The sequence below is a fragment of the Nelusetta ayraudi genome, unplaced genomic scaffold, assembly GCF_046127955.1.
Source record: "Nelusetta ayraudi isolate G7.1 ecotype Tasmania unplaced genomic scaffold, CSIRO-AGI_Nayr_v1 ptg000048l, whole genome shotgun sequence".
NCBI lineage: Eukaryota > Metazoa > Chordata > Actinopteri > Tetraodontiformes > Monacanthidae > Nelusetta > Nelusetta ayraudi.
This window is the reverse complement of record NW_027466098.1, coordinates 3,261,993-3,275,874: the sequence shown is the minus strand read 5'-3', so window position 1 is coordinate 3,275,874 and position 13,882 is coordinate 3,261,993. Positions and strand designations below refer to the sequence as shown.

Sequence of the window (13,882 nt, the reverse complement as noted above, 5' to 3'; positions counted from 1 at the left end):
CATGTGTGTTACACACACACACACACACACTCACACACACACACTCACACACACACACACCGATTGTATAGTAGGTAGATCTTTTTGACTTGGTCATTTTAAAAGTAGCTCGCATGTTGAAAAAGTGTGAGCACCCCTGGTTTAAAGGTACAGAGTGTAAAATCCTGCCATCTGGTGGTCAGATTTCAGCGCTCATTCACTCACCCTCTCTCCTTTGTTGAGTGTCAGATTCTAAAGTCGACTTTTGACTTTGATTCTCAGAGTGATGACACCCTGGAAAAACTCTCCATCATTATAAACTCTCCTTCATTTCTTCTCTGAGTTGGAACCACCTTCAGGATTCAACAGTGAAGGAGCTGAGATGTTTTCTGCAGGGTCCAGACTGTAAACTGGAGACTCTGAGGTCAGTTCACCCTCTTCACTCTACAACTTCTATCACTCTTGTTGTTGTTGTCATGATTTTCACTTGACTGCTGTTAGAAATTCAATTTGCAGTCACTGCTTTGTGTTTGAAGCGTATGAAATTGGGTGGAAAGGTACAGTGTGTAAAATCCTACCATCTAGTGGTCAGATTTCAGATTGCTTTAGTGTCAGATTCTGAAGTCAACATTTCACTTTGATTTTCAGAGTGATGACACCCTAGAAAAACTCTCCATCATTTCTTCTCTATTCAGGTTGTGGAGATGTAGTTTGTTAGAGCTCAGCTGTGATTGGCTGCTCTCAACTCTGAAGTCCAACCCCTCCCAACTCAGACACCTGGAGCTGAGTTGGAACTGCCTTCTGGACTCAACAGTGAAGGAGCTGAGTGGTTTTCTGCAGAGTCCAGACTGTAAACTGGAGACTCTGAGGTCAGTTCACCCTCTTCACTCTACAACTGCTGCAGTTATTGTTGTCATGACTTTGAATTGAGTTTGTTGGAATTCACTTTGATTCCATTAGAAATGTGTAAAACTTAAATTACACACACACACACACACACACACACACACACACACACACGTATGCGCACATACGCACTCATGCACGCGCACACACACACACACACACGCGCGCGCGCACACCCAACTGTGAATGACACTCTCCATCATTTATTCCGTATTCAGGTTGGAGAGGTGCAGGTTGTCATAGATCAGCTGTGATTGGCTGCTCTCAGCTCTGAAGTCCAACCCCTCCCACCTCAGAGAGCTGGACCTGGCTGAGAACTATCTTCAGGATAGGAGTACACAAGTTATTCAGATATGGAGAATCCCCATGGTAGGACTTCAGGAGATATATAATCAAAGTGTTAAAGCAGCAGAAATGAAACGTCAGTTGAGGTCAAGGTCACACAGGTCAGAGGTTGTGATGGCTTTTATTGTCAGAATATTGAATCATTGAAATATAATGTTTGAGCTTGTAACAAAGTTAGGATGATATAACATAATCACATAAAATAAATGATCTGGTTTCCTTCTGATTCATTGACGTCCTTCTGAAATCTCCACACAAACATCTGGCAAGCATCAAAACCATGAATTATTTTGAGGGAAACTTCTTTTGTCTTACTTATGATTCAATAATGATTTGAGTTCCCATCACAGGTGTTGTGAATCACTTTATCTTTTCCACATGATTTCCTTATTTAAGATCATGAAGCAGAAATAAAGTCTCTTGAAAAGTATTTTTCACCTCCAAAATGAAGATGTTATAGAAGTCTGAAGTGAGAGCAGAGCAGTGTGTTGTTGATGTGTGGAACCTTCATGCTGAGATGTTCCAGCCGTGGATGATGAGAGCAGAAGCAGTGGTTTTGTTGCTGCTGCCTTCATTGAGCAGCTGCTCCAAGTCCTGCTTCTTCCACTGAGGAGTCAGCTCCACCAGTGGCTTCTGGGACGTCTCTCCCAGTAACCACAGCAGCTTGTAGGGAGAAGCAGTCCGCCAGCCACCAGGCTGCACTGGGGTCAAAGGTCGTGACACGCCCACACAGTGTTGGTGCGTGCAGCTTGCTGTTTGGCTCCACTGGTTGTAGTTCTGTCAGCCACCAGTAGATGGAGCGCTCCTCTTCACTCTCCTCATCCTCACCACCACCTGCAAAGATAAGAAGAGACAGCAGGAGTCAGGACTCACGGTCCTTGAACGCATCATCACAGAGACGTTGACTGTTGATGGAGATGATGGAGTGACTGGTGAGAAGAAGCAGACTCTCAGTCACATGTCAAGTGTGGAACATCAGAAGGTCATGTGACCATGGAGTGTAGGACTGATACTGAGGCCTGATGAAGATGAACTGATGAATAATTGGGTGGTGAACTGAGAGAAGAAGCAGTTTGGCAGCAGATGTTGGATGAATGAGGAGCAGCTGGACGTCACCATCCTCCTCTCACACTGTGACTGGGAACACTGGACCTCTGCTGTGGGATCAACTGGCTTTGGTGCTGGAACCATCATCCACTGGTTCCAAACCAGTACTAACCTCACACTCTTCAGTTGATGGTCACTGCTGTAGACAAGATCCATCAGTGGCTCCTTCACTGATGACTCCTTCAGGGGGTTCATATTCAGGTCCAGCTCTCTGAGGTGGGAGGGGTTGGACTTCAGAGCTGAGAGCAGCCAATCACAGCTGAGCTCTGACAAATTGCAGCCCCACAACCTGAACAGAGAATAAATGATGGAGTTTATAATGATAGAGTTTTTCCTGGGTGTCATCACTCTGAAAATCGAAGTGAAATGTCCACTTCAGCATCTGCAATCTGCAATCTGACCACTAGATGGGAGGATTTTACCCACTGTACCTTCAAGCCCAGTTTCATTCATTACTATCACAAACCAGTGTCTGCAAATTGAATTTCCAACAGCAGTAAAGTGAAAATCATGACGACAACAACAAGAGTGATAGAAGTTGTAGAGTGAAGAGGGTGAACTGACCTCAGAGTCTCCAGTTTACAGTCTGGACTCTGCAGAAAACCACTCAGCTCCTTAACTGATGAATCCTGAAGATAGTTCTCAGCCAGGTCCAGGTGTCTGAGGTGGGAGGGGTTGGACTTCAGAGCTGAGAGCAGCCAACCACAGCTGATCTTTAACAACCTGCACCTCTCCAACCTGAATACGGAATAAATGATGGAGAGTGTCATTCATAGTTGGGTGTGCTCGCGCGTGTGTGTGTGTGTGTGTGTGCGCGTGCATGAGTGCGTATGTGCGCATACGTGTGTGTGTGTGTGTGTGTGTGTGTGTGTGTGTGTGTGTGTGTAATTTAAGTTTTACACATTTCTAATGGAATCAAAGTGAATTCCAACAAACTCAATTCAAAGTCATGACAACAATAACTGCAGCAGTTGTAGAGTGAAGAGGGTGAACTGACCTCAGAGTCTCCAGTTTACAGTCTGGACTCTGCAGAAAACCACTCAGCACCTTCACTGTTGAATCCAGAAGGCAGTTCCAACTCAGCTCCAGGTGTCTGAGTTGGGAGGGGTTGGACTTCAGAGCTGAGAGCAGCCAATCACAGCTGAGCTCTAACAAACTACATCTCCACAACCTGAATAGAGAAGAAATGATGGAGAGTTTTTCTAGGGTGTCATCACTCTGAAAATCAAAGTGAAATGTTGACTTCAGAATCTGACACTAAAGCAATCTGAAATCTGACCACTAGATGGTAGGATTTTACACACTGTACCTTTCCACCCAATTTCATACGCTTCAAACACAAAGCAGTGACTGCAAACTGAATTTCTAACAGCAGTCAAGTGAAAATCATGACGACAACAACAAGAGTGATAGAAGTTGTAGAGTGAAGAGGGTGAACTGACCTCAGAGTCTCCAGTTTACAGTCTGGACTCTGCAGAAAACCACTCAGCTCCTTCACTGATGAATCCTGCAGTTGGTTCTGACCCAGGTCCAGGTGTCTGAGGTGGGAGTCGTTGGACTTCAGAGCTGAGAGCAGCCAATCACAGCTGAGCTCTGACAACCTGCAGCCCTCCAACCTGAATAGAGAAGAAATGATGGAGAGTTTAGAATCAAAGTCAAATGTCGACTTTAGAATCTGACACTCAACAAAGGAGAGAGGGTGAGTGAATGAGCGCTGCAATCTGAAATCTGACCACCAGATGGCAGGATTTTACACTCTGTACCTTTAAACCAGGGGTGCTCACACTTTTTCAACATGCAAGCTACTTTTAAAATGACCAAGTCAAAAAGATCTACCTACTATACAATCGGTGTGTGTGTGTGTGTGTGTGTGTGTGTGTGTGTGTGTGTGGAACGCAGATGTTTTGCTAGCAGCATCTCCCAGGATCTCCAGTGCTTCTGCTGTGCGTGACTTTGAAGCGTATTTTGCGAGTGAGGCGTCTCCGTCAGTTTACGCCAGGATTGCAGGCTCACGCGACAAGCACGGTAGTTTGGCGTGTATTTAAAGAAAACAACAGCCAAACTCTTTTTCCTGTTCCTGTCTGCTCTCATACAGAATGCAGGTATCTGAAGTATACATTGATTTTAACAATTATTATAGTTTCAGATTTAAAATGAAATCTGCTTTATGTCTCCTTTATTTGATCTGAGCGGTGCAGAAGCCGATTCGTCTCATTTACCTTTGACTGTAAAATCCAGCACATATAAAAACAAAATCCAGCACATCGTACATTATGACCAAGATCACTGAGTTCCTGCCTGAACCATTCTACCTGCTGGAAGTGACGAGGACTCCACACGATTGACCTAATGGACACCCCTGCTTCAAACCCAGTTCCACTCATTTCAAACACAAACCAGTGTCTGCAAATTGAATTTCCAACAGCAGTCAAGTGAAAATCATGACGACAACAACAAGAGTGAAGAGGGTGAACTGACCTCACACTCTCCAGTTTACAATCTGGACTCTGCAGAAAACCACTCAGAACCTTCACTAATGAATCCTGCAGCTGGTTCTGACTCAGGTCCAGGTGTCTGAGGTGGGAGGGGTTGGATTTCAGAGCTGAGAGCAGCCAATCACAGCTGAGCTTTGACAACCAGCAGTACTCCAACCTGAATAGAGAAGAAATGATGGAGAGTTTATAACGATGGAATTTTACCAGGGTGTCATCACTCTGAACATCAAAGTGAAACGTCGACTTCAGAATCTGCAACAAAAGCAGTCTGCAATCTGACCACTGGATGGGAGGATTTTACCCACTGTACCTTCAAGCCCAGTTTAGGGCGTGTTTTCATTGCCTCGCCTCACCACGGTTCGCCTCGGTACGATTGCGTTTTCATTGGCTCTGTGATTACGAGACCGTGGACTGAGTCGACACGGTAAAGCGGGACAATGTCTTCCCCAGTATCACTTCTGTGCGATACACAACAGCGCAGCGATGGACAGAGTAGAAGTTGTTTCATACCTGCTGCTCGGTCTGTGGTTGCTTTTCTGTTCAAGAAAGAAGACTTTCCCTCACTGAAGTCACAGTTGATCGTTTATGCAGCAACATTTATAATTTATTGTTTCGTTTTCCATGCGAGCAAATGTGTAGTTCAACCTTCATATTTTCACCAAAAGTAAACACGAGACGCATACAACGGGAAATAGCGTTTATTTAAAAACAAACAAACAGAAAAACAGACAGTAAACACGCCTCCTTATTTGAAATAGCTGCCCTCGCGAGCCAAGGACGACTTTGTTATATGCCGCGGTGTTTGAGGCTTCCTCGCGGCCAAGAGCCACGTCCTCTCGACGAATCAGTATTTCTTCTCTCCTCAAGACTCCTGGGGTTCCCTAGCTTACCGCGCCTCACGCAGGAGCAACTCGATTTGTTTTCTTTACCGAGCGCTTCGCCATTTGTCCTTTGTCGTTTTCGCGAATATGGTTGAACACACTCGCGACGTCGAGGGCATTCCCGGTTCGCCTGCCTCTCCCCAAAAGACAAAAGTAAACATGTATTGAAAAAGCTGTTTTCAAAAACTGTATACACATAAATGTGTTTGTACAACACCAATAGTAGCTACTTGTATTCACGGTAAAATGTACCTGACACGGAAGTTCTGTGTCAAAGGAGTTGGCGTGGATGTCCGTTCTGACCGGGAACATCGACGCGGACACGGAGCCAATCCAGGGCCCTGCTCGTCGCTACGTCACCACTAAACTCGCTTCGTCCCGCTCTGACCCTGGGGGATTGAGGTACCAAAACAGCGCCCCCTACAACTGTGTAGCAGCCAGTGCAAACACCCTAACACCATACCGTGGCGAGGCGAGGTGAGGCAATGAAAACACGCCCTTTCATTCATTATCAAAAAAAAAGTGACTGCAAATTGAATTTCCAACAGCAGTGAAGTGAAAATCATGACAACAACAAGAGTGATAGAAGTTGTAGAGTGAAGAGGGTGAACTGACCTCAAGAGTCTCCAGTTTACAGTCTGGACTCTGCAGAAAACCACTCAGCTCCTTCACTGATGAATCCTTAAGGTGGTTCCAACTCAGGTTCAGCTCTCTGAGGTGGGAGGGGTTGGACTTCAGAGCTGAGAGCAGCCAATCACAGCTGAGCTTTGTCAACCAGCAGTTCTCCAGCCTGAATAAAGAATCAATATTTGATTTCTTCCATGGTGCAAATGTCATATTCAGAGTCATTTCTCCCTGTTGATGATCCAGATGTGTAGCTGTTGGGATCACTGAGTCATTCCCTCAAAGGAGTCATTGTGCCAGTGGGTTGTCAACACAATAACAACAGCAGTGTGTCAGTCAGTGTGCAGCCAATCAGCAGTGAAGATGGAAAATAATCAGTGAGTCCTTTGTGTGCTTGTGGCTGTTTTCAGTCATCAGAGTCTCGTTACAAGTCAAACACATTCAAAGGACAAGATGAAGAAATACTGCTGCACTATTAATCTGCCTCTAATATTTCTTCACAGGATCTTCTGCTCAGTCATGTGACCTTCATCACCAATCAACAACTTCCATTGAGCTCCAAAGTGACTGGAGACATTTTCCACACTTTCTTCCACTATCCAAAGTCTTTTCTGGCTGCAGATTGTTGACATGAAAATATCAACAACATCCACTTTGTCTAGATGAGTCTTGAATATCTGCTTCAAAGTCTTCACACTGAGCAGCGTTACACACCAGTTGTCATCTGCTGACACACACTGTCCACCAGTAGAAAGCAGGAACTGACCTGAGAACTTCCAGTCTGCAGTTTGGACTCTGCAGTCCAGCACAGAGCAGCTTCACTCCAGGATCCCTCAGGAAGTTCTCACTCAGGTCCAGCAGTGTGAGGTGGGAGGGGCTGGACTGCAGAGCTGAAGACACCACTGCACACTGAAGCTCTGAGAGTTCACTGGATGAAGGAGAGCAGAGAGAGAAGTTGTGGTCGACATGTGAGATTCTGAAGACAGTGAAAGTGAATCAAGACTCATTAATGTCTGATCATCATCATCATCATCACCATCACCATGTAAATGGAGGGAAGTCCCACGGTGGTGCAGCATGTGTTTACATCTGTGGTGCATGGTGCCGGGACACTGCAGTGGTATGCAAACACTGTTCACCACTGGCACAGTTGATGATCATAAAGTGCCGTCCATTCTATCTGCCCTGGCAGTTTACTGCCATTTTGCTAGTTGCAGTTTACATCCCTCCCACCAACAACAGCAGTGAGAGGAACGCTGCACTCAATGAACTGTACCAGGCCATCAGTGATCAACAGACAGCAAACCCAAAAGCTTTACCATCCTCACTGGAGATTTTAGTCATGCTGACCTCAAGACTGTCCTTCCAAAAGTCCACCAGTATGTTGGATTTCCAACAAGGGGGGACAACGCTTTGTATGTGGAGGTGTTCCGAGGGAGGAGCAGGGCTCGTGCTCATGTGCGATCAATTCCACGAGGATTGGGACTCTCAAAGGAAATGGGTGTGCGTTTGTGCGTTCGCAACATTTTGAACATCCAGATTTTTTTGTTTCAGGATGAAATCCATGTACGTTTTTGTAAATGAAGCCCCAGGTCCTCAGTGTCTCCACTACAGTGTCCTCAGTGCAGCTTCACACTCCAGTGTGTTCCAGCCACTGAGTGTCAACACGTCCTGTTGTGACTGACAGTGTTGCTCTGATTTGCTGCTTCAACTCAACATGATGCTCAGTTGTGTGTAAAGTCACTGCAGCTTGGAGCTCCAATGGATCAGAGATCCTTCACTGGCGTCTCTTCGGACTCCACTGCATCTTTGATCCAACTGCTGTTTTATTGTCTGCTGCCAAATGAAGGATGGATGTGATGTGTTTGTGTGTTCAATGTGTTGATTGTGTTGATTGACTGTGTAGTTCCACAGTTTTCATTCATGTAGCCGCTCTTTACCTTTGACGCTCAGGTGTCTTCAATGTCCGTCCGTCATACCAGCACCAATACATCATTCATAAATTGATGAGACGTGGGTTCCATTTAACTCGTTTATTTTCCTTCTTGAGTTTTTGGTTCGAGGCAACACAGACAACGTGAGGTCAAAAGAATTTTTGGCTCACCAACCACTCCGGCTTGACCCGCTTTCCATCAAACAAACATTTCGGCCATTTTTTTTTCTCGACCTAAAATAGCTGCGGGTCACCTTTCAAAATAAAATAACGGCTTCAGCATCAGAATCGGATGGTCTTGGTTCCCTTTCTTGAAGAACTTGGCAGTTGTCAGCCGGAAGGCATCTTGCACTGTACCCCTGACAACGCCATTAACTTCATCCAGCAGTGCAACGTAGGGCTCTTTCATCAGACGTTGACTGATACATGACTGAACGAATGGCTCGCGGCTTAGCGCATCAGCGACAACGTTCTTAACGCCAGGGACATACTTCAGATTGAAATCGAATGCGGCAAGCTTAGCAACCCATCTTTGTTCACATGCGTCCAAACATGGCTTTGTTAAGATGTAGGACAATGGGCAATGACAATGACCAAACTTGTCACAAATGACCCATTTTAACGCCAGGAATTCCAACCTGTGCGCTGGATAGTTAATTTGTGATCGGGACAGTGTCTTGCTGCCGAAAGCGACAGGTCGAGCAACAGTCTCACCTGGTGGCACTTGAGACAGGACTGCGCCAATGCCATCAAACGACGCATCAACAGCGAGAACGAAGGGCTCACTGAAGTTGGGGTGGGATAAGGTGACATTGCAAGCTAATTCATTCTTCAGGGTCTGGAACGATTCTTTGCATGCAGCAGTCCAGTCGCTCGCCATAAGCACTGGTGGAGCAGATGATCGCTTTTTCACCTTCCTGCCTCTCATGGCCTTATGCTGCACCTGCCTTCCAGAGGAGTCTGAACAAGGGTTTTGCTTTAGCAGAGCAGTCAGCTATGAAGTGCTGATAGTAGAAGATTAGGCCCAGGAAAGAATTATTCTTCCTCCAGGAAGGGGTCACACCATCACTCTCCATCAGGTCAGCCTCTCCCACATCCATGATGGCTTTCATCTTGTCAGGGTCCTTCATCACCCCGTCCCCACAAATGACATGTCCCAGGAACCTTACTGACCTCCGCAAGAGATGACACTTCTTGGGGGCCAGTTTGAGTTTGTGACTTTTCAGACGGGAGAACACCATCTCTAGACGCTCAAGCGCCTGCTGTTCAGTTGGGGCAAAGACCATCAGGTCATCAAGATAGCAGAGCAGACTAGTGAAGTTTTCATCCCCGAAGATTGACATCATCATTCGCATGAATGTTGCAGGACTGTTGGACAGACCTTGTGGCATTCTGTTGTACTAGTGGAGGCCAAAAGGTGAAGAGAAAGCTGTGTATTTTTTGTGCTCTTCATGGAGTGGCACATTGTAGAAGCCAGACGTCAAGTCCATGGTGGAGAAGAAGACATTTCCTCCAAGTGCAACCCACCGATCCTGGGGTGCCTTGGGCCAGGCCGTCGAGTCGGACCATGAACAGGACTGTTTGAAGCTGGGGAAGATCTTTGCAGGAGCACCTTCTCCAGCATGTTAATAAGGCGGTTCAGGGCATCAGGGTCAGTGGCCTGTGGCTGCAGTTGGCTCTGTTCTTCAGCAGGTGGTGCAGGTGGCGAGACAGCAGCAAGAGCATTCACTGACACCCTTTCTCTGGAAGTTCTGTTCACTGACATCATTTCAGAATGATATTCGTTCAGAATGTCTTGGACTTCACGAGCAGTCCACTTGTCTATCGTCTTCGACCTGAAGGTCATGGCGAGCTCAGTAGAAGGGCAGTTCTTTATGAACATTCGAGTCACCTCAATGCTGGGGCTGTCCAGTGACTTTCCTTGCTCCTTCAGACGTTCAATGGCCAAGTCAACAGCGCGGTTCAGTCTAAGCCAGTAGTCAAAGGCATCCTCACCCTTCCCAGGAAGAGTGGTGTAAAAGTCTGCTAATGGGAGTGGTGAACACGGAACAGAATCAAAGTGCTTCCGCAAGAGACCATAAATGGCATCGGGGTTACAGGTGATGTTAATACCACTGTTCCTGGTCCCAAACCTGACAACATCCTTTGCTTTGCCACCAAGATGAACAAGGATCTCCTCCGCTTGTTCCTCAGGTTGCAGATTCCCCCTCTTAATGAAACTCCTCATGAGCTCCTCCCACTCCTGGACGGAAACAGAGTCTGAGTTGTCTCCTCTGAAGCAGGGGGGCTCCTTCAGCTTTCGATGAGGGACATATTGCAAATGGGACACGTCAAAAGCATTTGTGGCAGACACATTTGCATGGCTAGGTCGAGGGGTAGCACTATGTAAAGGGGAACTGGCTAGCATATCAGCATGGGCAGGTGAAGGGGCAGCAATGAGTAAAGGGGTAGTGACAGATGCACTGAGGTGAGAGATAATGTCCTGTGCCACCCGCTGGCTGACCTGTTGAATCAATGCATCACCCATCTGACCTACAATACTAGCAGCAATAACATCAGGGGTAGGTGCAGGGGAACACATGCTGTGCCTGTCCGGGACAGGGGAATGCGTGCCCTGGCTAGCAAGGGCATGAGGGTTTGCATCTGAGTTGGGGGGAGGGATAACACCAGTACTGAGCAAGGGGCGCCCAGGTGTACACTGATTACCCAACACTACACCACCCCCCTGAACAGGACTCTCAAACAGTAAACTTGAAGGATGCATAAAACCCCTCCCTCTGCTAGCACCAAAAGGAGTTACAAAAACATTACCCTGAGGATTACTCATCTTTCCAAAAAGTTAACAAAACACAATACCACAAAACAAAAGGATGAAACCACAAAAGGCCTAGACTGGAAACTGAAAAAAAAATAAATAAATAAAATAAATAAAATAAAATAAAATAAAAGTACATAAACCCTCTATCTGATGTCTAACACTGCACAAAAGCAACACATCTGACCGACTTCAGTGACCGCAGATGAACAGCAGCAGCAGAACAGTCCCCGGGTCGCTCTGCAGCATCGGTAGCACAACAAAAGAGTCTCGAGTCACGGCACCAATGTGACCACTCCTATTCTGTCCTGCTTGCTGTATAATGAAGACTTGCAGAAGTCAGGTGTGGAGCAGCAGTTTATTCTCTGAAACAGAATGGGACACAACCATAACTTGCTCCGTGAAACTTGGTCACCTCCTGCTTCATGGGCTTCCTCTGTACTGAAGTAGTGATCGTATAGTTGTTGTTTCTACAATACAAATAATATTAAAAATAAAATACATTTTTCTACAAAATACAAAAAAATGACATTCGCAATTTCAATAATTCGCTCCCTAAAGCTCCATTTTTATACACTGTAACATTCTTCCAGTTACACACACATACCTGAAACAGAATGGGACACAACCATAACTTGCTCCGTGAAACTTGGTCACCTCCTGCAGAGACAACATGCTCCGTATGAGAGCTGTGTGCTGCTAATGGACATGCTAGCATGCTAATCGTTTTTAATAGCAATTAAAAAAAAAACGAACTTTGCTAAAAAAAAAAATAAAAAATAAAAAATAAATAAATAAAAATAAATGAAAGACACCAGCACACATTTAAACACTGAAACACAGTTAGATGAAGCATAGCTCAACTTATTGCATTAATTTCTGTCTCAGCAGGGAGGAGACCGTCTCACCTGCTTCATGGGCTTCCTCTGTACTGAGGATCGCCCAGAATGCAAAGCGCTAACTTCAAAATAAAATACAAAATAAAATAAAAATAAAATATAAAGAGCCATGGCTGTGCCCCAACCAAGTTTAACATGATTGAACACAATTTATTTTGTGTGTTTGTGAGAGAGAGAGTGGATGACGCCTTGCAGGTGCGGTCCTGGATGTCGGCTGCTGATTGGACGCGCCACGGCTGAGAAGGCGGAGCAGTCGAGCCAGCCTGACTGTCATCCCTCCTCCGCTCCCAAGTCTGCAGTTAATCACTTCTGAAATGGTGTTAGAGCACGCAGCCGTAGGTAGTGATGGCCGATGGAGGCTTTGTTGAAGCTTCGACACTTGTTTCAAAAAATGGTTCATTACTCGAGGCTTCAATGACACAGTGCTCGAGGAGGTCATCTAGTGCTCAATAAAATGAAGTGCAATAGAAACGTGTTCATTGTTTCATAGGTTGTTTGGGATTTGATTCGCCATGCATTCTTGTAGGACAACACTACATGCTTGTATGGTTCAATGCTGACACAATAAAATAAAAATGAAAAATAAAGACAATGTCTCTTTTTTGGCACGACTGATTGTAGTAGACTATAGCTCTATACTTAGCCTGACAGTTTGTGCAATGAATTATATTATATCCTAAAACAAGACTAAATAGCCCATAGTTTAAAAATATGTTCAATAGTAAGTGTTCAGTGGGTGAGATGTCAAATGTGATCTCTTTAAAATGTAGAATAGATGAGCTAAATAACACATATATAATACACGTTGATGGGAATTGAACCGTCGCCTCAGTCTTGCAAGTCCAAGATTGTCATAATGTACCACAAACCCAAATCACACTCCCTTTTTTCATCGAAGCTGTTTGAGTAGCGTTAGCACACCGTGATTCCTCATCAACTACAGGCCTACACTTCAAATAATTATGAGAAAAACCCAACGTAAAGAGAGCACTTCCATTAGGAAATAGTCAACATGAAATTTCGTCTTCTACTGACACCTGCTGGTCAAATTGAATAGTTGCAAATATTGTGAAGAAGTTGTCATCTAATTCTAATCCTAAACAATATGGCCATTCGAAGTGAAGTATTAAGACAATTAATCAGGTTTGTACTGCTTGATTAAACACATTCATCCCGTTCCAGTGCACTAAAACCCACTCCCTTCAGGACCGTGTCAGCGAAGCCAAAACTTCCTTGAGTGACGCTGTTTCCCAGCATGCAATGCGAGCTAGCGATTCACAATACTATTTCATCACAAACATGGATGTAAAAAATAAAAAGGGACGAAAAATGAAACTTCAGGAACACCAACCATTGCAATACAAGCAGAACTGGGCCGAAGTTTTATATTATGTACACCATAATACAGCCTTCTGGTGGACAAGCCATACTATTTAATCCGTGTCCTCCTATGGCACTTCCGTGGGTGGAAGCTCGTCGTAGAGGTCACGTGCTGGTTGCATGTCACTCCACCGATCACCTCGGGGAAGGTCGTTGCCCTTGCAGGGTACCTGATTCAGGTGAGTATATGGAAAATATGGGTCAATGTGGTCAGTCGTAACAAGAGAAGCTTGCTGGCAAAAATAATGCACTACAAGTGGATGTGACACTTTTTTCTTGTTTTGTATGAGCATTTAAAAAAAACAACAACATAATAATAATATGGATTTTGACCATGTATGTTTTGGAGTTCATTGAAAGAGATTAATATATATATATATATATATATATATATATATATATATATATATATATATATATATATATGTGCGTGTGTGTAACTTTAACTAACTTATCTATTTCTATCCATCTATCAAACTTACTATCTAGGGATCTATCTACTACTAACTCTCAAAAAA

General features: G+C 44.9%; 2 protein-coding genes across 2 annotated transcripts in view; both read right to left on the bottom strand.

The window, feature by feature from the left end:
- The window catches only part of LOC142895004 (ribonuclease inhibitor-like), a 67,281-nt gene extending 61,256 nt beyond the window's left edge, over nucleotides 1-6,025 (bottom strand). Inside the window, exons 1-3 of the mRNA XM_076035730.1 lie at nucleotides 6,017-6,025; nucleotides 3,780-3,895; nucleotides 2,902-3,075 (exon numbers count right to left, since the gene is read on the bottom strand). Coding sequence (XP_075891845.1) covers nucleotides 2,902-3,075; nucleotides 3,780-3,895; nucleotides 6,017-6,025 — 299 coding nt within the window. The remainder of the gene's footprint in view (nucleotides 1-2,901; nucleotides 3,076-3,779; nucleotides 3,896-6,016) is intronic.
- LOC142895010 (NACHT, LRR and PYD domains-containing protein 12-like) overlaps nucleotides 1-13,882 on the bottom strand; it is a 160,867-nt gene that overhangs the window by 69,467 nt on the left and 77,518 nt on the right. The window lies entirely within an intron of this gene.